This window comes from Abramis brama (assembly GCF_963993115.1).
Source record: "Abramis brama genome assembly, chromosome: 1".
Classification (NCBI taxonomy): domain Eukaryota; kingdom Metazoa; phylum Chordata; class Actinopteri; order Cypriniformes; family Leuciscidae; genus Abramis; species Abramis brama.
The window spans coordinates 16907084-16931004 of NC_139963.1; the positions used below are offsets into that span (position 1 = coordinate 16907084).

General features: G+C 35.5%; 2 protein-coding genes across 2 annotated transcripts in view; one reads left to right on the top strand and one right to left on the bottom strand.

The window, feature by feature from the left end:
- The window catches only part of tbl3 (transducin beta like 3), a 27320-nt gene extending 10223 nt beyond the window's left edge, over positions 1-17097 (bottom strand). Inside the window, exons 1-15 of the mRNA XM_084130827.1 lie at positions 16932-17097; positions 16754-16805; positions 16355-16450; positions 14325-14372; positions 14105-14246; positions 12867-12951; positions 12560-12730; positions 12392-12467; positions 12168-12264; positions 9793-10004; positions 9571-9712; positions 6901-6959; positions 6685-6791; positions 4717-4852; positions 4144-4374 (exon numbers count right to left, since the gene is read on the bottom strand). Coding sequence (XP_083986953.1) covers positions 4144-4374; positions 4717-4852; positions 6685-6791; positions 6901-6959; positions 9571-9712; positions 9793-10004; positions 12168-12264; positions 12392-12467; positions 12560-12730; positions 12867-12951; positions 14105-14246; positions 14325-14372; positions 16355-16450; positions 16754-16805; positions 16932-16963 — 1686 coding nt within the window. The 5' untranslated portion in view covers positions 16964-17097. The remainder of the gene's footprint in view (positions 1-4143; positions 4375-4716; positions 4853-6684; positions 6792-6900; positions 6960-9570; positions 9713-9792; positions 10005-12167; positions 12265-12391; positions 12468-12559; positions 12731-12866; positions 12952-14104; positions 14247-14324; positions 14373-16354; positions 16451-16753; positions 16806-16931) is intronic.
- Positions 17098-17854: 757 nt separating this feature from the next.
- sco1 (synthesis of cytochrome C oxidase 1) lies at positions 17855-23674 on the top strand. Its single transcript, XM_084136222.1, has 7 exons — positions 17855-18088; positions 19419-19535; positions 21264-21354; positions 21483-21680; positions 22839-22931; positions 23021-23136; positions 23296-23674. Exons 1-7 carry the CDS (start codon positions 17918-17920, stop codon positions 23428-23430), a joined length of 921 nt encoding a protein of 306 aa, XP_083992348.1. The 5' UTR covers positions 17855-17917; the 3' UTR covers positions 23431-23674.
- Positions 23675-23921: the final 247 nt, after the last annotated feature.

Genomic DNA, 23921 nt, shown 5'->3' on the forward strand with positions numbered 1-23921 from the left:
ACACACTGTGATTTATTCCAAAGTGACTCAGGCATATATAATGCATTTAACGTTAAATAATCGAAATGTTGACTTTCAAATGTAGTCGCGCCAAGAAGGCTATTCTCTGTATTTTGGTTCATTTTTGGTGTGCGCCAGAAAGATCTAAAGAGACCGAGACGCGCTAAAGCAGCGCATCATGTTGTTTTATTTATTTTTCAATGGCATTATATTTTATAGTCATTTTGAATGTACACAAATAAAAATATACATTTTACTGTTTCGAATTATGTCATATTATCTGTATGACTATAAATAACAGAATATAAAGTTATTTCCCAGTAGTGGAACAAATCCAAAAGATGGCGCAGGCGCATCGCGCTCTCACACAACATAGTATCAGTTCTGGCGTTGCTTCATATCGCAGACTGCTCATTATCAAAATAAAACACAGTCAACCAAACATATAAAAAGTTATTCTGCCTAATTTAATTGGTCTGTTGTACAATATAAAGAGCAAGCTGTGCCGCACACAGTCCTACTCCAAACATTTCCCTTGCTGTGAAGACGCTGATTTAGCCTATACGTGTATTTTGGGACTCGACTGAAGTATGATGCCTTTTTATTTGTATTATAATATAATATATTAAAATACATAATCTTCTGAGTTTTATGATGTAGGCCTTGTGTGTTTTATTTTAATTAAAATGTATTATAATTTACATCTCAAAAGGATGCGCTTTGTGCATTCTCTGACATTCATTTTTTTTATTTCATTAATACTGAGTATCAATTGATGTTAAACAAAACTGTGTGTTATTTTCTATGGCAACTAAACTTCCAAAATAAATAATAATAAAAAAATAATAATAATAATAATAAGCTCCACAGCTTTTCCACACAGATTTTGAGAATTGGCCAGCTAAAAAAATAGGCCAAGGAAGTAGACTAACGGCTAGTGTCCGGGAGATGCGAGGTACGTTCATATTTATGAAATAAACATAACTGATTTTGTCTACACCTAAATACATTTCCAAGGACCCCCTAATAAAAACAGTGATTAAGCCCAAATGTGGGTGGGGGTAATGAACACAATATGTTTGTTTGTTTTTTTGCCCAAATGGTCTCCACTCTGTGCATTTTGTAATAATACAGTAACATTTTTAACTGACCATATTTGCCAGAAAAAAAGTCGCATGCACCTGAGTGCAAGTCACACCGGATCATGTTGAGAGAGAAACGCGTGCGCGTCAAATCGTCATAAAAAAACGCATTTTAATATTAGCCTATTCAGCAATAGTGAAAAAGACCTGTAAATAAAATACTATATTTACATGATAAACACTATTAACATGTAGGCTATTTGTTGCCTATTTTACTTTCCCTTACTGTATGACAAATGGATGCAGAAAACAACAAGAATGAAAAATAAGTAGCCATGTATAATAAAATAATATAGGCTACATATAGCCTATAAAAATTGCCTATATTGTGCCCTTTATTACAAACAACATTTAGCCTATTTTAAACGCCAAGCCTAAACAAATTTATTTAAATCGAAACGGTCGCGCATCTCTCATTCCGTTAAAAGTTTTAATATTTGCAATGTAACATGTGGATGCTAACTATTAATATAAAAAAGGCGTCATACTTCAGTCGAGTCCCAAAATACACGTATAGGCTAAATCAGCGTCTTCACAGCAAGGGAAATGTTTGGAGTAGGACTGTGCGGCACAGCTTGCTCTTTATATTGTACAACAGACCAATTAAATTAGGCAGAATAACTTTTTATATGTTTGGTTGACTGTGTTTTATTTTGATAATGAGCAGTCTGCGATATGAAACAACGCCAGAACTGATACTATGTTGTGTGAGAGCGCGATGCGCCTGCGCCATCACTTGGATTTGTTCCACTACTGGGATATTATAACTTAATACTCTGTTATTTATAGTCATACAGATAAAATGACATCATTCGAAACAGTAAAATGTATATTTTTATTTGTGTACATTCAAAATGACTACAAAATTTCATGCCATTGAAAAATAAATAAAACAACATGATGCGCTGCTTTAGCGCGTCTCGGTCTCTTTAGATCTTTCTGGCGCACACCAAAAATGAACCAAAATACAGAGAATAGCCTTCTTGGCGCGCCTACTTTTGAAAGTCAACATTTCGATTATTTAACGTTAAATGCATTATATATGCCTGAGTCACTTTGGAATAAATCACAGTGTGTTTCATGATAAAACATGACTTGGCCTATACAGTCCGGAAAATAGGCTATAGGTTATAGCAAATTCAGACCAACTGCTGGTCTACACAGAGAGAAAGCCCTTTCTAGGCTCTTCTGTTGTGTCGAGCCATTCGTTAGTCTAGATGTTTGATGAGAAAATTAAATGTAGCCTATAGTTGCAATACATGCGTTAAGTTTTGTAAGCTCCGTGCAACAGCTGCAGCGGACTATTATTACTAGAATATTAGAAATCTAATACTCAAGCTGTTTTCTCATTTTTCTACTCTTAATATTAAATAAAAAAACGACTGAACGAAAGATACACGGATTCTCTTGAACCACCACCGCGTTTGCGGCAGAAAACTACTGCAGTGCAGCCAAAAAGCTCTGTTTGACTTATCTGAGATCCTTTACTCTTCCCTGTGGATGACCTGTGACCTACTTTCTGTAAGATCTGAATTTTTGAGTTTGAATTTTTGAGACTGAATTTTAGAAAACTGAATTTGAAGATCCGAATTTCTTCATCTTGAAAACTTGAATCTGTATTTTTTTAAACTGAATATTTGCAGTATAAGAATTCAGAACAAAAAAACTAGCTGTTTGAAAATACATGTCTATAAAATTCAGCCATAAAAACATTTCAATTTGTTAAATTTCAAATGTTCAATATTCGTTAAAAAAAAAAAAATCTAATTCAGAACTATTTAAACTACCACCTAAAATTCAATTTTGTTAGATTACACTTGCAAATAATTCAAATTTACACAATTCAAATTCAAATCGTTTTGTCATATTATAAGCTCCATACCAGCCTACATTATTTCAACTTATTTTTGAATAATCATGTCTAACAGCAGAATTCCTTGTAAAAAACTGATGATTATGCAAGAAATCTCCACCAATCAGAGTACTGCGACAAGCAAATCTCAAACTCCGCCTATTCCCATAAAGCATATGCTTCCATACGCTCCCAAACTATTTGAATATTTGCTTATATGTGCATATTTTGCAATAAAAAAAAAAAAATAGTTTAAATCAACATCAAATCAATAGTTTTATATTTCTCTATTGTTTTTAATTTGATTGTCATTTGCAATGCTTCATGGGATTGTATTTCTTTGCCTCATTAAAGCTGTTAACATCACCATGAAATCAAAATTGACAATCCTTGTTTTATATTATTTCATCATATATATATTTTTTAATCTATGTGCCCTTTAATCAAAATAACTTCCCGTCGTGCAGCGACATCTCTTCCCTGATGACGTGAGGACGGGATCAACCTGTCACTCACATGAGATCCACCAATAGCAAACCACAACCATCAAACCATTCAATAAATTCCTCATGAAATTCAAGTCTCTCCCTACATTTGTTCTTGTTCGAGAAGCCGTTTTACTCTAATATACATCACAATATGGAAAAAAGACTCTCACAACTTCCGTGTCATGCCTTCTTTAAGTACACAGTCTTGTACCTTTGTCTTTTTGCCTGATTTTTATTTCAGTCAAGACCACTCTGTTAGATTAGAGGCAAGACTTTCTTGTCTCAGGCGGCAGAGATATTGTATGATTGTTCTCTGGTAAGGTGACTGGTTAGGGTATTACTAGAAAACTGATGTTACATCAGACATGATGTTGAATAGATAGGCACGAAATCAATCACAGACCTTTCCTGGACCATTTTCAAAAAATGTCTAAAGACACATCTTTTTCATTTTCTGATTAAAAAAAAAAAAAACCTTGCTACGTGTACTGTGCTAGACTAACTGAGACTTGTTACAGCACTTGTATACTGTTGCCCTCTTTTTGGTCTGATTGCTTCTATTGTTCTCCTCATTTGTAAGTTGCTTTGGATAAAAGGATTAAATGTAATGTAAATGAAAGGGAGGAATAATGCTTGGATTAAAGCTGAAAGTGTAAGTTACCTTGAGGCAGCAGAAGTCTTGGAGGCTCCAGATCTTGATGGAACCGTCCGCTGAGGCTGTGGCCAGGACCTGGTCCACAGGAGAGAACTGAACACACCAAATACCTCGACCATGACCTCTGAAGACGCCTAGCAGACTCATGTCAGCCAGGGACCAGAGTTTAGCTGTGCGATCCTGAGAGCCAGAGGCCAGCAGTTTGTCATTGGGAGAGATGGTCACACTGTTCACATCCTTCAGGAACATTCCAGGAGACAGAAACAAAATGACAATCATGTGTGAAGCATTTTATTTTTATATATATATATATATATATATATATATACCAATCTGTTATTTTGAACATAATAATGAATGATGAAAATGATCAATTATGGTTACACAATAAGAATGTGCATTTTTCTCTTATCTCAACAATGGACAATGGTTTTAACACAATGGACGCACAAAAAATGTCAAAAAAGATGGAAAACAGAGCATGTGCTGTCAAAACATGTTCTCCACCACGGTTCACCTGACAGCTTTGCTGAACACATTTCTTGAATGAGATTGAACGTGACGAGGGCAAAGACCCACCTTGTCATGAGCTTTCTCTGTGAGTCTTGCCGTCATCATGGCCGGTTCACATCCCACGGCTGGCAGAGGGTCAGGCAGTTCCCACACCTTAATAGTGCAGTCCTGACTGCCTGACACCAGGAAGACTTTCTTTAACCTGCATGCAGGAACAGTTAAACAGGTGTTCAAGTTAGAAGAACTCAAAAACAAACACTTATTTGCACAGTAGGGTTGTCAAAAGTACCGATTTCGGTACTGAAATTTAAAAAATGTGACGATACCAGCATTTCCCTCTAGCATTTTGAGCACTGTTGAACGGATCCTTAAACACCTCTGACTGGCCATTGCGTTCACACGATTAATAGTGTATAGTGACCAATCATGTCTCTGATTGGTCATTCTGTCCACACACTCAACATATATGTCTCTGATTGGCCATTGCGTTCACGCGCTCAACATACATGTCTCTGATTGGCGATTGCATTCACGTGCTCAGTGTGTTCAAGTGCTCAACATATATGTCTCTGATTTGCCATTGTATGACACGCTCAACATATACTTCTCTGATCGGCCATTGTGTTCACGTTCTCAACATATATGTCTCTGATTGGCCATTGTGTTCACGCACTCAACATATATGTCTCTGTTTAGCCATTGTGTTCACGTACTCATCATATATTTCTCTGATTGGCCATTGTGTTCACGCGCTCAACATATATGTCTCTGATTGGCCATTGTGTTCACGTACTCATCATATATGTCTCTGATTGGCCATTGTGTTCACGTACTCATCATATATTTCTCTGATTGGCCATTGTGTTCACGCACTCAACATATATGTCTCTGTTTAGCCATTGTGTTCACGTACTCATCATATATTTCTCTGATTGGCCATTGTGTTCACGCGCTCAACATATATGTCTCTGTTTAGCCATTGTGTTCACGTACTCATCATATATGTCTCTGATCGGCCATTGTGTTCACGTACTCATCATATATTTCTCTGATTGGCCATTGTGTTCACGCACTCAACATATATGTCTCTGATTGGCCATTGTGTTCACGTACTCATCATATATGTCTCTGATTGGCCATTGTGTTCACGTACTCATCATATATTTCTCTGATTGGCCATTGTGTTCACGCACTCAACATATATGTCTCTGATTGGCCATTGTGTTCACGTACTCATCATATATTTCTCTGATTGGCCATTGTGTTCACGCGCTCAACATATATGTCTCTTTTTAGCCATTGCATATATGAAACAGTGTCAATTGCCAGTTGCCCGGTAACATATTTATAAATTCTAGCAATGCAATGTTGTGAGAACATGATTGTAAACAAACGTGAACGCCGCTCGGGACAGTTGACTGGCCAATGCTGCATCGTCACCAAAGTTTAAGCCTTGCCAATTGAAATATTCAAGCGCAAGAAGATGCGAAAAGGAACTCAATTTATTACTTGTTATGTGGGAAGTTTTCTGTGCGCAAACATTCGTGCACGTGAACGCCAAGCTAACCAGGACTAAACGTATTTTTGCCCTGGACCAAAAGAACCGAGAGCATACATACACCCCCCGCATCAGTTGACGCTTGAAAAACCACACGCAGCTATGGATTATTCTCCTAAAAATCTTCATTTATGTCTACCTGAAGAAAGAAAGTCATGTACATTCATTTTTGGGTGATCTGATTGGATAGGTCACGTTCTAAGGTGTTACAAAATAGCCAATAAGTGAAGCATAAAAGTTCATGAACAATATTAAAATGGGTTATTATGACCAGGTTTTGCAATTATTTGATTAAAATGTAACAGAGCATGTTATCAGTTTAGCAAAAAAGTGTGTCAATCATTCCAGAAACACACTTTTCAAAGATGCTTCAGGACAGACCTATGATAACGCTGCAGGTGTATTTGCACACGTCTAGACTTATATTGCTCATCAAACTGCTATGTCCAGTGATATACCGGCGGCTGAGTTCTGACCTGGAGCAGGCGATCGAGCCCACGGCATTGGAGTGTCCGCTCCCCTGAGCCACGCACTGCACGTAGCCACTCTTCGGATCCATCTTCCACAGCCGCAAGGACTTGTCCTGCGTCAAAAGTTACATAAACCTTTTGTTTTTCCATGTGTGGGCGAAGCTATACATTCAGATATTTTGAATACCATATGCCAGTGAAAAGACAAAGTATAAGAGTCACCTTTGCACAGCTTGCAAACATGGAGCCTTTGCGAAACACATCAATAGATAAGATGGTATCTGCAGACAGGTAATCAGAGCAAAACATCAGCAGATGACAAGGTGATAATGCTCTACTCATCGACGAGAATGTCAACAATGTATACTGATGACTCAAGAGGTGCATGAAGAATACGTGTATAGAATAATGTTTAAAGCCGGTTGTTTTTACACAATTGACAATTTAAGCAGTTTACAAGTCTGGTATGCCGGGCTGCAGCTAATTATGGTTTTGATAATCCATTGACTATTTTTTGAATAACTGAACAACAACAAAAAGTACTGTAATTTTTCATTTACAAATCTAATGATAACGTAATAGCGCGCGCACAAACACAGACACACCTATTAACGCTAAGCTTATGACTTATAGAAAGCGACCTATATATATATATATATATATATATATATATATATATATATATATATATATATATACATCCTTCTTAAAGTTTTCCTCAAAACAATGAGCAAACAATAACAATAGCTTTCAGTTTGCATAAGGAAATGTTATGTTACATATATAACAACTGGTTAGTGTTAGTTTCAGGGTGGGGCAACTGATTAGATGCATTTTTAACTAAATTATCGTTACTTGCACTCAGTGATATTTAACTTTTTTGTACATACTTCTATAGTATTTATTAATATTCTATATTAGCTTTCATTTTAATGCTTTCCGTTTTAAGACTGAATAATTTTGTTGTGCTTTTGTCGTTTTTACAATTAAAAAAAAATATTCTATATAGTTTTAAATAATATGCATTTCATTATTTTAGTACTTTATTATGTTAGTTGCCAAGGCAACACTTCTATTTTCATCGAGTTTTTTGTTTCATCTCATATTTATTTTAGCTTTGTTTCCCTTACAGGGAAAAGTTTTAGTTAACAATAACACTGCTTCCTTTTAAACCTTGCCCAAGAACAAATATTTGATCAAAATTAATATTTTAGTCTATTTGTCAGGTTGACATTCAGACTCCCTTGTTCAGTGAATTCTTTGTGTGTGTGTGTGTGTGTGTGTGTGTTCGTGTTTAACATGGGCTCATACATTCCATTTGCAGATATGAATCTAATGATAACTTGTGCTGTAGGAAACACCACAAACAAGTGCATTAACAGCACGCATGCGCGCACACACACACACGAAACTCTATACTAACGATCTTGTTTTGACTGAATCAAGTTCCATGCAGTTATTGTAATAGAATTGAGATACTATATTCAATAACATTTTAAAATGGTTTATATTTTAATATTTCACATCTTGATTTTAATTTTAGCAAAAATATTAGTTGTTTTTTTTCAGTTTCAGCTATATTAGTACATCAAGTAAAAAATGAAAATGAGACATGCTACCTTGCCAACTAACTGATGTAAAATAAAAATAAAAATAATTATATTTTTAATTTTATTTCAGGTAACAAATGTTTTATGGCATTAGTTTTATTTAACTATAATAACCCTGGTTTCCATCATGTATGTTTTTTCACTGCTCTCAAATGTATTTTCATTATAGTGAAGCCAAAGAGAAATTTCCACTCTCCACAATAAAGGAACTAAACTAAACAAAACTAAAAACAGCGCTGGTTGTTCTCTCGATACTCGACAAAGACGGGATCCAACGGCGTGGGCGAAGGTATAATGCGTGTACTAAATTGTATGAAACAATCCAGAAAAAAGCACAAACACGGCAGAGATGGCAAGTTCAACAGCTGGGATTAGCTGAGGTGACGTGAAGGCTAACAGACAGTAGACAAACTGGCAATCCACCTGTCACTCAAGTGGCCACGCCCTTAATCATGCAGAACTTTAAGGCTTAACATAATTTAAACGGATGAGTTATAAAAATATTCACCCCCCTCAGAGTTGCCATGAAGGGCAAAATTAGCAATATAGACCAAAACCAATTTTTGATCCAGGCTGTAAACATATTTTTCTCTGCTGTGAAGTTGGGCATTTTAACATGTGGGGATATATGGAATTGACTCCCTTTTGGAGCCTGTCGATGAACTGCAGTTTAATTCACTTCCGTGTCTCGAAGGTTGCCGCTCGATTCGGCCCAAGTGTTCAAGTAGGCTTGAAGACTGCAAGTGTGTGCAGAATATTTGATTACCCGATGGGACACACTTATAGTGTTGCACAAATGCATGCGTTTACAGAGCTTTATTTTGATATTCAATACTTTGCATTTTACAATAAACTTCTAAATGTCTGATCAGTAGTCTCTATGTAATAAAAGACACTATTTAAAAATTGTGGTGCTTCCAATTAAGTTATAAAAAGCAGTTGCAAATGTTGTACACAGTACACATGACCTACTCACCTTTGAACAGATAAATTGTGCAACACTATGGTTTACAACCAAATTATATTTAATAGGCTATCTAATTCATTTGAATTACAGTGGAATGTTTTCCTCCACGTGAGTGTCCGGACATGATGCATGACGTGATGCGCTTAGCTTCCCGAAGCGATATTTGAGATAGTGTGGGTTTAGTGTCGCGTGCACACACTCTCAAGTGGCCAAGATTGCAAATGTGGGTATTTGGAAAGGCCTGAAGTGTTTTGAATGAAAGCACAGAGTGTGTTGCGTATCCAGCGTGCTGCTGCCCTCTAGTGGATCACTGACCTGTGTGTCCATACAGAATCTGACAGCTGTTAGTGGCCAAATCAAACACCTTCAGCTGAGAGCTGTTAGTGGCCACAACGATGTGCGTGTCGTCCTTCCCCAGGAACTTCACATCCAAGATATCATCATTGTAGCCCACGAACTTCAAAAGAAGAGATAAACAAGCCGAATGATTCACCATTGCAGATGCAGCGGTGACGCAAGGCGAGCTGTGAGGCTTACCTGCTGCTGCACGGTGAGCGTGGGCATCTGATAGATGAGGATGTTGTGCTCTGCGGTGACTGTGGCCAGCCTGTTGGACTTAGGCATGGGCAGAAGGTGCACCAGACAGCGCGGGTCCAAATCGGCCTCCTCCGTGCTGAGAGCCGGCGCATCAGGCAGAGTCTGCGTGAACACACAGCGCGCTGAGCTGGAGTCCCACGCTCGAAGAACGCCTGCGGAGAACATCACAATTACTCAGAGCCGCGCGAAAGGACTCAATATTTGCATTGCATAGGAGCGCCACACAGCACCAAAATCATTACATTTTTTTGAATGCATGCATTAAAATGCATGCAAGCAAAATGTCTATCTTTAAACAACAACATTTTCTCATTCATCTTATATTTTAAAGGGTTTGCATGCATCTTTGCATCTCTATTAGATGCAACAAAGCAGATTAAAGTGTAAGTTTGCCAATTTTCAACTCGTTTTTTGTATTGTTACAATGTCGGTAGTACATGAAAATTAACAGTTTACTCTTCTGGAAGGCAACATTCCCATACATTATATAAGTTTTCATAAAGACAACAGACTTTTTTTGTTTTCTCTTGTCAGGCAGCACTGATTTTTCTTTTTATTGAAAGTTTTCCTGTAAGCTCGTTTTGCCAGTGATGAAGTACCCATTTGAAATGATGTCTCAGTGTTTCTGTGTCATGACTCATGAACATCAGCCATTGGCTAATATAGTAATCATTTTAGATTTTTTGGATTAAGAAAAACTCTATATGTACGTTTTTAAACTACATGCAGCCATTAAAACTCTTTTTCATTGCTACAAGTGAATTTAGGCATCACAACATTATAATGCAAAGTATAAAAATTAATATTTATTTTGAGATTTGCTAAAGATTACATTTAACAATGATAATTTAATGATACATTTAAGTGAACATTAGATGACAGCAAAGTTCTAACTTTAAAAATATATTAAATGAGCATGAACAATTAAACAGTATTAAAAGGACATAAATGTAAAAAAAAAATATATAATAGTGGCCAAGAAGTGATATGGTAATATTTCATACAGTTTTTTTTGCTGAGTGTTTGGGAGTTTGTGCAAAAGTGCTGCATTGTCAACTAAAACTAAAATGAAAACTATGAAAAATCATTGTTGATAACAGAATTAAAGCTTAAATAAAATAAAATAAAAATATCAATCAATAAAGTAAAAAAAAAAATTAACATTCTTTAACAAACAAATATAAAATAAGTTTAAGTACCAAACTTACTAAAGCAAATGTATAATTAACTAAAACAAATATATGAAATAAATATAAATTAAAGCTAAATATAAAAAAGCACACAACAAAATTATTAAAACTTAAATTAAAATTAAAACTGAAAATATAAAAATAATAGCTAATTCACATTATTGATTAAAACTATATAAATACTACTAATAGTATATAAATAACACTAGAATAACGCTGACACCAGTTAGTGTGTAGTTGCACACCAGGGTAGGGTTCTTACGCAAGTCCACACTAGAGGCTGAGTAACTACTAGCCAGTTTGTAACTAACTCTGTACTTTATTCCGTTGCACCATTTGTTCTTAAGGCAGAATGTAGCTAGTAGGCTGTAAGCTCTCCGTAAAGTAATGCGTAGTCACATAATATGACGTTTACCCTCAATTATCCAATAGCAGCCTTCAAATACGTGAGCAGAAGTTGTGTTGAAATGCTGTGAATTTCAGTTTATCCTTCATTCTAACTTCTTTTGCCTCCCGTTACTAACGGTAAAAATAAGTTTCCTTTAAATACGATTCTTAATCATGGATAACATAAGTGTTTTTATATGTAAATAACATTCAGAAACTGTATTTGAAACTAAATGAATAAGGATAAATAAATAAGTACTGATACAAAAAACATAATAAATGACATTTATTGATTATGACTGATTTTATTTGGCATTGCACAACACGGACCGATGGGACAGATGCACACGTTGAGGAGCCGCTAACAAAGTAATCTTTTCACACAATGTTCTGCAAGTGTAAATGTCAGCATTATCATATACAGTGTGTCTAAAGAATTCTGTCAAGTAAAATAAGAGATTATTGATGCAGTTCAGTCTGTCTGCTATTTCATTCCAACCGTTACTCCTGATCGGAGGCTTCCATAAATATTTAGTTCATACAAAGAGTTACGCTTCAACTAAGTTTAATGGTGCAAAGCAAAAATATTGAGTGTTTTTATTGGAATTTAGTGTCCATTTACGTCAAAACTAGGCTAAGCTGTAACTTACGCACAGCTGGTGCAACCGGGCCCTGGTCAGTGCTGCTTTTATGGACTTTCATCCATTATAAATTAAACGGTTTTGAGAAACGGTTTACCTTTGCTGCCAGCCGTGACAAAGTGTAACTCTTCATTCTTCACACCCATCTGGGAGTAATCGCTCGTCCCAGGGAGAAGAACAACACCTTCCACAGCCTGAACATCCACAAATACGAGAAATCCATGTAAAACAACAAGGCCGTATATCCAGAGTATCCTGCTTATTTACAAACACAATAATTGAGCTGCTATAACGCTAAATGGGACACAATCACATCCTGACCTCATAGACAGGGACTGTCCTCTTCACCGCCTTCTCCGTCAGGTCCCACACCGAACAGATTTTGTCTCGGCCAGAACTAAAAATGGAGACAGCGCGACATTATTAAAACTGGACTATTGTGAAGACAGTGCTTGATGAGATTCCCAAGAAATGTGACAGTTCATTTACCTGACGAGTGTTTGTCCGTCAGGAGAGAAGGCCAGCGATGTGACGGCACTGTAGTGGCTCTCCAAAACACATACGCACTTGCTGCTCCGCAGATCCCAGATCCGGATCCCACAGTTCGCAGAGGAAGAGAAGAGCTGCAGCCGGCTGATGTCTGGATGAAACTCAACCAAACTGAGAGAGAGACGGTACAACTTTTTAGACTTGGCATAACAACCAGCTGTGCCAGTATTACATAATTACAGAAAGGAAGGAATTATAAAGGATAAATGAGAGATGATTTCGAAATTTTGGAAGCCGAGTTACTTACTGTACGACACCAGACGATCCTTTCAGATTGTGTGTGCAGTACTGCTTCACAACATCCCACAGCTTGATGGTGCCGTCACAACCTCCTGCAAACACAACAACAAATATTCATTACCCAGAAGCGCCCTTAACTTTATTCAGTGTGCACTTGGAGTGTGTATTTTGGCAGATGATATAATATTAATGAACTAAAAGGCCAGACACTTTCATGACTGTTTCTTAACACACTTTCGTAAAAAAGTGCACTTTGTAATTACGTAAAATTTTAAATTTTACAATTTTAAAATTATTGTTTTAATAACCTTTTGCTGTGCTTTAAAGAAGTGCACTACTTATGATTTGTTGACTAACATAATACAGCACATATCAGTACTTGATTATTATTTTAACTGTAGGTTAAACTGTAGGTATTCAATATTACATTTAATACACTTTTTGTGTTTAATATACTTTTAATATACTCTGTTTGACGCCAACCATAAGCGTTTTGTCCATAGAAATGGGTTACTCACTACTGTAAAGCGCCGTGACTGGCTGATGTTTTCCGAGCACAGTGGGCAGACACGACTAATCGATAAGCAAAGTTGTTATCGACAATAATGAATTTTATTTATTAGTATTTGCAGCCCTACATGTAATACGCATACAATTAATTGTCTAAAAACAGTGCATTCTGTTCACATTTATGTGTATTCTTTTACAATATATTATTATAGTAATACTATGTAATAATATAGTATTATTATCTTTTTAAACGCACGCTAAAGTGACACTTTTCTCAAGAGGATTGCTAAGTATAAAAAAACTAAAACAAGATTACAATTGAAAATATCTTAATATGACATTTTGCCCTATTATGAAGATATACAGATATGCTCAAAAGTTTACACCCCCCTTGCAGAATCTGTGAAAATATGAGTAATTTTTGCACGATTAATCACAATTGATATGAAATTGCGCAGTATTAAGAATTAATACACAGTACACCTGGGTCATTTTTATAAATTCAGCTATTTTTTTGTCTTGTGGACTATAATCATCCTTTATGTAAAATATCTTGTTCAGGACAGTACTAAACAAAAAAATAACATGCATTTTGTATGTTCCCTCTTATTTTGTTTGTAAATTAGTCACAGATTCTGCAAGGGGTGTGTAAACTTTTGAGCACAACTGCAGCTGACATTAAGACTGGAGCATATAGTGCTACTCGATGCATCAAACATCTGGCTTATGTCTGACCTGTCGCCAGCAGGGTGGAGGTGCAGTCAAAGGTCATGCTGGCCACAGGCACATTGTGGATGGCCCTCCACGACCGAGTGCACTTGTCCTGCTTCCAGTCCCACTGCTTCAAGAGCAAAGCCCTGCTGGCGGTCACCAGCATCTGCAGAGAAACAACAGCTCAGTCTCAGACATCCTGAAACACCAGACAGTCAAACGCCAGATCACTGAGTGAGCTCACCTCATCATCAGGGCTGAGAGAGAACGAGGTGATGTCCTCCTGATCATCCTGCTCCGAGAAAGCAAAAAGTGAGAAAAACAGGCCGTCATTTTTCAGACATGGTGCTTCTTCAATTTTGGGCACTTTTATATCTTTTTTTCCCTTTTTGTTATATGAAGTTCACATTTAAGTTTATTTCCATCCCTTCATCATATTGCTATTTATAGATGTATTTTTTTTTAATTCATGTGTTAAATGTGTTTTATGTTAAATGTGTCGTGTGTTTAAATTCATTTAAATTCAATCTTTAATCAAAATATCTTCCCCTCGCACTTGCAGCTCGTCTCGTCTCTTCTCTGATGACGTTTTTACTATCAACCTGTCACTCACATGAGATCCACCAATAGCAAACCACAACCATCCAATCAATTCCCCATGGAAAACATCAAGTCCCGCTAGAGCTGCACGATTAATCGCTGAAAGATTGCAATCTCGACACCCATGTGATCTTATTCCTAAATGAAAACGATTCGGCTGTGTCTATTAAACCTTTAACAAGTACGATCACAGAGAAAATTCAGATCTGCGTTGATCTGATCCAGAGAGAGCAGTTGTCATGTACGGTCCAGGTATGAAACAGACTTCTCAACCACACGGTATCATTATATCAGTCTTACAATAGTTCAAATGATCACAGAAGAACTGGGATAAAAGTTTAAAGTTTGGATATAAACACAGCTTTTGAAATAAAGATTGTATCAATTACATTGTTACACCAGTAGGTGGCGACAAGTGACTGTTAATACATTTATTTGTCTTTGAATCATTAATTCAAAAGATGTGTTCAAAAACGCTGATTCATCCAGTAATGAAACTAAGTGAAGTATTTATGAGTGAGTAATTGAATCATTCATTCAAACCGATTTTTAAAAATAAATTAATTCAATATTTTTAAATGGACTGTTTTGTTTAGTTGGCCATTCAGAATCGTGTTTATCAAATTATCCAGAATCGTGCAGCTTTAAGTCCCAGCCTACATTTTTTCTTGTTCCAGAGGCCGATTCACTCGGATATACGTCACTCAAAACAGGGAAGAAAAGACTATTGCAACTTCGGTTTCATGCCGACTTTAAGGAAAGACACTATACAGGGTAATAATTTTAACTAACAGAGATCATCATACTTCACCAGTAATTCTCACATTAATACAACATAAAACGGTTTTGTATTACAAGCTGTCTGAAATGTTTAAATATGCAGATGATGCATTATCTAATTAATTCGGCACTAATTAGCATAATTTTCCAGAACTTTAATCTGAAAATTTTATAAAGCAGGTTCAAAATCCTTGTTTCATTTTTGTTGTCAATGTTTTACAGTATTATTAGTCATAAAATGTTATAGAAATCAGGCCAATGATATACAGTAAGAACAAACCCATCTGTCAAAACCTTCAGAATACAGAGATACACTGTTAAAAACATTTTCATAATTTAACACAGCTTTTTTCTTTCGTCAAATCAATTTATTCACTGTTTTATTCAATATTTTGAGTTTCTGTTGATTAAATCAATCTCTTTCTTTCTTTGTATTAACTTTTGTTGTTGTTTCAACTAACTGAAATATGTATGGCAAGCAGGTTACTTACTTTTTTAAGTTAAACCAACAATAATATTTACAGTGTAGAAATAAAATTGTAAAGTCTGGTGTATGCAAGTGCTCCTAATGATACGTTTTAGGCAACAAACATTAAAAAGAAACAAAGTAAAACAAGCATAAATCATTTCAATGTTGAGAAAATGATTTTAACCTTAAAAAGAGGCAATACAGTCAGACATTTTATTATAAAAAAAAGCTTAACATGTAATTTCCACAACAAAATAGTGCAGTTGAGATGAACAACATAACATGAGCTGTACGATCTGCGTTGATCTGATGCATTCTCCTGTGACTGATGCATGTCCACGGTTTTAGACAAACTAAATGAACTAGATCAAAAGTGCCCAGAGTTGAAGAAACACTCATTTTAAACAAAACTGTAAGACACTGACCTGCTCAATACTATGTATGATTTTCCCTGTACTGATCTGCAAAATGTTGACTCTTGATCCACATGTGCAGAAGATGTGCTGTTCATCACGACTTATCTGGATGGAGATACAAAACAAGTCAAACGCGCAGGTATAATAGCTGGAGTTAATGTAACTAGTCTAATAATATGATTATTTAAAAAAGGTTACACTTTATTTGAAGGTGTCTTTGTTGCACTGTAATTATACATTTAAACCCAAGTAGTGAATGCTATTAAGTAACAACTTATATGTAGTATAGGGTTTGGTTTGCGGTTAGTTGCATGTATGCATAATTTATAGTTATTATAGTAACTTCATGTACCAAAGACACTGTCAAATAAAGTGTAACTAAAAAACTACTAAAAAATATGGACATACCTGCACTTTGCCTCCCTTATAGAACGGCTCTATTTTGCTGGAGACTGCATAACTAAACAAACAAATGAGATGATCATAAAGTAGTTGTCAAATAAGGCAGTTAACACAACAGTAATCTCAATTCGAAAGAGTCTTTTCCATTGAGAACAGTCAGGACAGACCGATTAACTACACTTACTTGGATTTAAACAGCAGCGTGTGTCCAGCCATGACAACAAACGATGTGTGCGACTTCTCGGGAATAATATGGTTCTTGTAAAAAGCATATGTATTTAATTCATGCACCTCTGATTTTTACACGCATGGTGCATGTGTTCATTCCAATGTCGCACGAATATGACGTCAAGATGAAAACGCATGCTACAGTGACCTCTAGTGGCAAACAAAAGAATGCCAAACAAAATATTATTATTTTATTATTATTATTATTACATATTATTATTATTATTACCATCATCAATATTATCATTGTTATTTATTAAATAACAATGATAATATTGATGATGCTAATAATAATAATAACAATAATAACAACAACAATAATAATATCACTATAATTATTTAGTAAAGGAGAGAGCATAAGCGATAGTAAAATAATCTTTCAAATGTTCACAAGCGCATTTGTTTAAAATTATTTATAAAAATAGCCTACATTCTTTCGGTTTTAGTTGATTTGTTTTCATTCCGGCTTTGTTGTTCAATGTATTTGGATAATTTGATAGGGATGAAAAGTCCTAAAGCAAAGTATTTGTATTCTTTATTGAAGGATGTTGGTTTTGTAACGTAAAAACCTCCTTATTTGTGTTTAATTGTATTTTTTTTTTCTAATTTATTGTTTGGTATGTTGTGGAGAATGTGATGTTAAAATTGACCAGTAATCTTTAAAGTCTTTTTCCCTTTTCGGCTTTGTATCGTGTTTTAAAATGAAAGCGCTAGATGTCACTAATATTCTCCGTCCATGGAAGCGAAGAAGTCTTCTTACATCACCTCCGCTTTTTCCATGTCATATCCTCAAACCGACCTCAGGTCAGTTGGATCGCTGTCATTCTCCGTTCAGTTTGTTGTTTTTCACATTAACCGCTGATTCAGGGTCAGTCATTTGTATGCGACGTATGTACGCCGTTAGGTTGTGTAAACCGACAGTCACTTCCGCGTTGAGGAAGCATGATGTTAATGACTATCAGGCTCAGCACTAACGTTATGGGTTTAACAGCAGTTTCAAGTTTAAAGAATTTAAGATGTCAGATGTTTAGAGCAGCCTGTGTCAGTAAACGTTATAATGTTCAAAGTCTCTGCAGTGTCTCCAGACCAACACAGTCACAGACCAACACACTGGTAGGTCACTGGCTTAAAATGTGTAGTAACCATTTTTCTTTTTTTGTTGACGGATTTATTACCATTTGTATAACCACAGTTTTACTACAAATACCATGGTATAAACCGTGGTTACCATGGTTTAAATAACCATGTTTTTTTTTTTTAAGTAAAACCATGGTTAATTTATTCGTTCAGTCATTCATAAATGATCAAATATACTCCTGATATTTCATATGCCAGGTAATTAGAGTGATTAAAGTGTTGTCTGTCATCCATGTTAATTGTACCTTTAATTGTATCACTGGTATATTTGAAGTTGGTGGTTCTCAAGCTTTTTGACTGTATTGGATCTGTATTGTCCAGCACAATATTCAAAGGTCCCTCATTTAAGTTAGGCTATACTATTGATATCTTCTGCCGTAATTATGACACAGCTGCTTGTTTTCGACATTTTTTATTGACAGAAGCTGTGAGTGTCATTATATTCAATTAATTAACCAGTTATTTTTGTGATTACAGAAGTTTCAAGAACTGTATGTTCAATACCAAGTTTATAATGATAATAAGTAAACTTTGCAATGAAATAGGAATTAGCCAACATTTAAAAATAAAAAATAAATGTTCAGTTTAGACCTTGATTTTGTCTTTTAGATTATTTTAACATGAATTAAATTAAACCATATTGAAGGGATAGGCCTAGTTCACCCAAAATTTTTTAATTCTGTCTTTAATTACTCACCCTCATGTCGTTCCAAACCCGTAAGACTTTCGTGGTTTACCCTCAATTTTATGAAGCAACGCAAGTGCTATGTTTGCACAAAAGAAACCCATAATTTAAACGCTTACAAAATACACAACGAACGCATGCATGTTGTATTGATGCGAGAGCACATGTTGTGTGAACGCGCGTCAGAGAAGAATATTTTGTAAAAAAGAAGAAAAAAGGTAAATTATGTTTTTTGCACAAACAAAGCACTCAAGTCACTTCATAAAATTGAGGGTAAACTACTGGCATACCATGGTTTACTTTAATGATGTCTTTACTACCTTTCTGGGGCTTGAAAGTGGTAGTTGCGTAGACTGTCAATGGAGAGACAAAAAGATCTTCATTTGAGTTCCGAATATGAACGAATGTCTTACGGGTTTGGAATGACATGAGGGTGAGTAATTAATGACAGAATTTTAATTTTTTGGTACGCCTGCGGGCCCCTTCAAAGTTTGCTGAGGCCCCCTAGTGGGCCCCTGGTTGAGAACCACTGGTCTGAAATGTGTCCGTTTTATAAATAATGGTTATATGTAGTGGAGTGTAACTTTCTTTATTGTATTTGTATGTGACTTTCTTCTTCAGTTTAGGACATGTAGGACAGCAGCACCATGTGTGTCCCTTCTCAACATGCGGACGCTGTCCACTCTACCTCCACCTCCCTCATCTAGCAGAGACAAATCCAACAACAAGAAGACTGGTGTAAGCCTCATTCACAGCAAGATGTAAAGATCAGGGGCCTGATGTATAAACCTTGCGAATGCACAAAAAAAGGTATGAAAATGTGCGTACGCAAATTTTCACGCACATATCGGGATTTATAGCGTAAACATGTCCGCACTCTTTTACTGGAGTGAGTGATGTAAACAGATTGATTTTAAACTCTGTTTTCATTTTGATATACACATTTAGATTGAATATATCTCTCGTTAAAGGAGTTATTAAGCACTCAAGTTTCATTAAGTCATTATCTAGAAGTTAAACAAAATTATATGAATGTAAATGTGAATGTGAGTAAATCATGGGATAATTTTCATTTTTGGGTGAACTATCCCTTTAATGAAAGCAAAGAGTGCTAGGTGTATGAAAATTCCTCTTTAAACTAAATTGCTGAGGAAATATTTCTCACGAGAACAGTAATCGATGTATGGAAGCTTGTTTCCGCCACAGAATAAAACATTTTCAGATAATTGTGACTTTTTTTCTCTCAAAATTGTGAGTTTACATCTCGCAATTCTGACTTTATAACACGCAATTGCGACTTTATATCACACAATTCTGAGATAAAAAGTCAGAATTGCGAGATATAAACTTACAATTGTGAGATTAAAAAAAAAAAAAAAATTATTCTGTGGCAACACAAGCTTCCATAATGATGCGACTCTGAGCATATATTTATTTTAAAATAAGACAAAGGATACTAAATGATTTTTAGAAATGTAATGTGACGGCACAAATCCCATTTATAGTCCGGATCTCATAGAGAAGACTGGTGGGGAGGAATGTACGCACAATCTTCCAATGATAAGGATTTCTAAATGGAATTTTGCGCAGGTTCTGGCATAAGTACGGTTTATAAATCTGAAAACTTTTGTGAGTTCGCAAAATCTATCTTTTGTGCGTACACACTTTTTTAGGATGAAATCTACGTAAAGTTTTATACATGAGGCCCCAGGACTGCTAACTGAAAGATTGTTGTTTTCCCAATACACCCTGGGTTTAGATAAAAGGGTCCATAAAAATTACAAATTTGGAATGCATTTGTAAATTAGTATAAGCAAACGGATACATTTATTTGATCAAAAATACAGTAAAAACAGTAATAAAAATGTAAATAATTTTAAAATAACTATTTTCTATTGTAATGTGTTTTAAAATGTAATTTATTCCTGTGATCAAATCTGAATTTTCAGCATCATTGCAGTCTTCAGTGTCACATGATCCTTCATAAATCATGCTAATATAATGATTTGTTGCTCAAGAAACCTTTCTGATTATCAATGTTGAATACAATTGTGATGCTTCACATTTTTGTGAAAACAATGATACATTTTTTTCAGGATTCTTTGATGAATAGAAAGTTCAAAAGAACAACATTTACTTTTACATATTTTTTTTAAAACATTTTAAATGTCTTTACTGTCACGTTTGATCAATTTAATGAATCCTTTCTGGATGGAAGTATTAATTTCACATTTTTGAATGCAAATATACAGGGTTTCCAGAAATCTTTTACAGTATACGGTATTCAAAAAAAAAGAAACTGGTTAAGAACTTTACTTCGGGACACAATAATCTCAGTTCCCTTCCCAGCAATCCAAATGTGTTACTTTTTTTAATAGGACACTTCACAAAAGTGTTTGTGGATTGCTAATGATTGGGTGTATTTTGATCAGACATATGAACGGTACTGATGTCTCTTTCCCACAGCCAGTTACATGGAAATCTCTTGCCATCACATTTGCGCTGGGAGGAGGTCTTCTTCTAGGGATGAAATACTTCAAGAGAGAAAAAGAGGAAAGTAAGGACTCGGATCTATGCATGTATAAATGATTAACCTACACCACATTGTTTTTGCATCCTTATATTATGAAAATGCTCCACAACATAATGATAGCTTTATCATTAATGTGTTTTTTGTTGTTGCAGTGATTGAGAAAGAAAGAACAAAGTCGATGGGAAAACCAGCTCTCGGAGGTCCATTCTCCCTTGTCGACCACAACAATAAACCCACGAAGAGTGAAGATTTCCTCGGCCAGTGGCTGCTGATATACTTCGGTTTCACACACTGTCCAGACATCTGTCCTGATGAACTGGAGAAAATGATTGAGGTCGTTGATGAGATTGGTAATGTATCATTTAATTTCCGTTACTACGTAGAGCCACATTTTTATTGACACTATAAAGCTCTCAGGTTTGATGTGTGCATAATATCATATTAAAATGTCTGTAAAGATGGATTGTATTTTATACAGTGGCCTCTAAGAATTTGGAGACTTAAACAGGCTCTATGTAGAGTTCAGAAACCCTTATTATTAGCGACACCGGTGGCCGTTAAGTGAACTGCAACAACTTATTGTTCTCGTGCACACGTTACGTACAAGAAACTGAACCTGATTCAAGGTCCGGATATACTCACGGCGAATCACTTTTTCGTTCTTCAGTGATATTCTGTTAACAAACATCCCAACGCTGTCCACTCGCTGTCCACAAATTTGTGCTGCGTATTTTCTTCTCAATAACAAAATAAACACACGACAAAAACGACAGCGGTGAGAAAACAGCAGTTAAGAAAGCATCTGATCATAGCGATGTGGATATGTTTGCATGAGGTCTGCGATTCACCGGCATCATGTCGACACATTAAAATCACACTGTTACGATAGTTTGATTATATTGTATATTTGAGACTATAGACTATATAGATCTGACTATGTGAGACTGTAGTTTAAATTAATTCCTTTTCTTTGCATGACACATTGACATTACAGTACAGAACGTCTGTTTCGGCATTATCCAGAATATTGTATTTAATTTCATGTGCCACTGAACGGAAGAGAGGCTCTCGGGAGTGTGTAAACGTCTCATCCTTTGTATTTTCCTGGCAAAAATGACCCGAGTCCTTCACTTAAAAATCAGCCTACAGGCTTTCATAAACAACCTAGGAAGTTGGTGTGATTGATTAGCAAAAAAAACTATTAATACATGAAAATATTTACATATAGTCCCTTTAAGCTACCACTAAAATATATATATGAATGTATTTTTATAAAATCTTTGGGAATGTGCTATATCAATAAAATATATGTGTATATAATATTAATAATATATATTAAGCATTAATAATAATATAATTAATCATGTATAATAATAATTATTATTATTATTATTGCTTTTATCATTATTATTACATCAGATGGCACACAAAGTGGCTTTTATTTTAAAGGAAAATAGTACAAGACCCATTTCAAGGAACTCTTCTTGTGTCTTACATTTCTGTCACAGATAAAATTAAAACCCTTCCAGACTTAACACCAATTCTCATCACCATTGATCCTGATAGAGACACACCCGAAGCAATGGCAGCATATGTCAAAGGTGAGCAGGGATCATCTTCATTACTCTGCACTCAGCATATGCTGTTATGATTTCCTCATCATTTATATATTTTAATATCTCACATGCAGAGTTTTCCCCAAAGCTGATCGGTCTGACAGGCAAAACTGCCCAGGTTGAGCAAGCGTCCAGAGCCTACAGAGTGTATTACAGCCAGGGTCCAAAAGATGAAGACAACGACTACATTGTGAGTTATTGGTTCTCCTTAATTATGTTGTTAGGCTTGTGTAATAAACTTCACACAAGAAAATTGGTTTTCTCTTGCCTTATGTTAATTAATTGAATTACTAATAATCTCACAAGCCTGAAGTCAGCATGCAAATACTGTATTTCCCTGTAATTGCAGGTAGATCACACCATCATAATGTACCTGGTGGGACCTGATGGCCAGTTTCTTGAATATTTTGGACAGAACAAGAAATCCTCTGAGATCTCCTCATCCATTGCATCCTACATGAGAAAGTACAAACGTGGAAAATGATTCAAAGTGCATGGCTTTAGCACACACTTGAGTGTTTATTTCTCTCTCAGAACACTGTCGTTACGCTGTGAAATGGGTTCTATTTATTTGAAGTGAAACCCTGATTCACAAAATCAAAGATTCTGAAGCATTCCCCATTTTGCCGCAGCCCAACTGTAACTTTTGTTGATCTTTGTTATTCATTTCTATACACAGCAATGTAATTCAAAGGATTCAACTTAAATAAACTATGTTTTGATTGCTATTTTTGTAATGCATTGTGTTGATGAATTGTGTGGTACCATGTTGCATCACTAATTACATCGACTTTACATCATTAAATAAATAAATTCATAATTTATGTAAATTCTATAAATTGAATTAATTACCAGGGTGAAGACTTTCAAACAACCATTTCTTAGTCAAACTTGTTAGCGACTGACAGATGATTGACAGAACACTCACATTCACTGCATCTTTTTACCACACAAACATTTGGTAAAGTACATTTC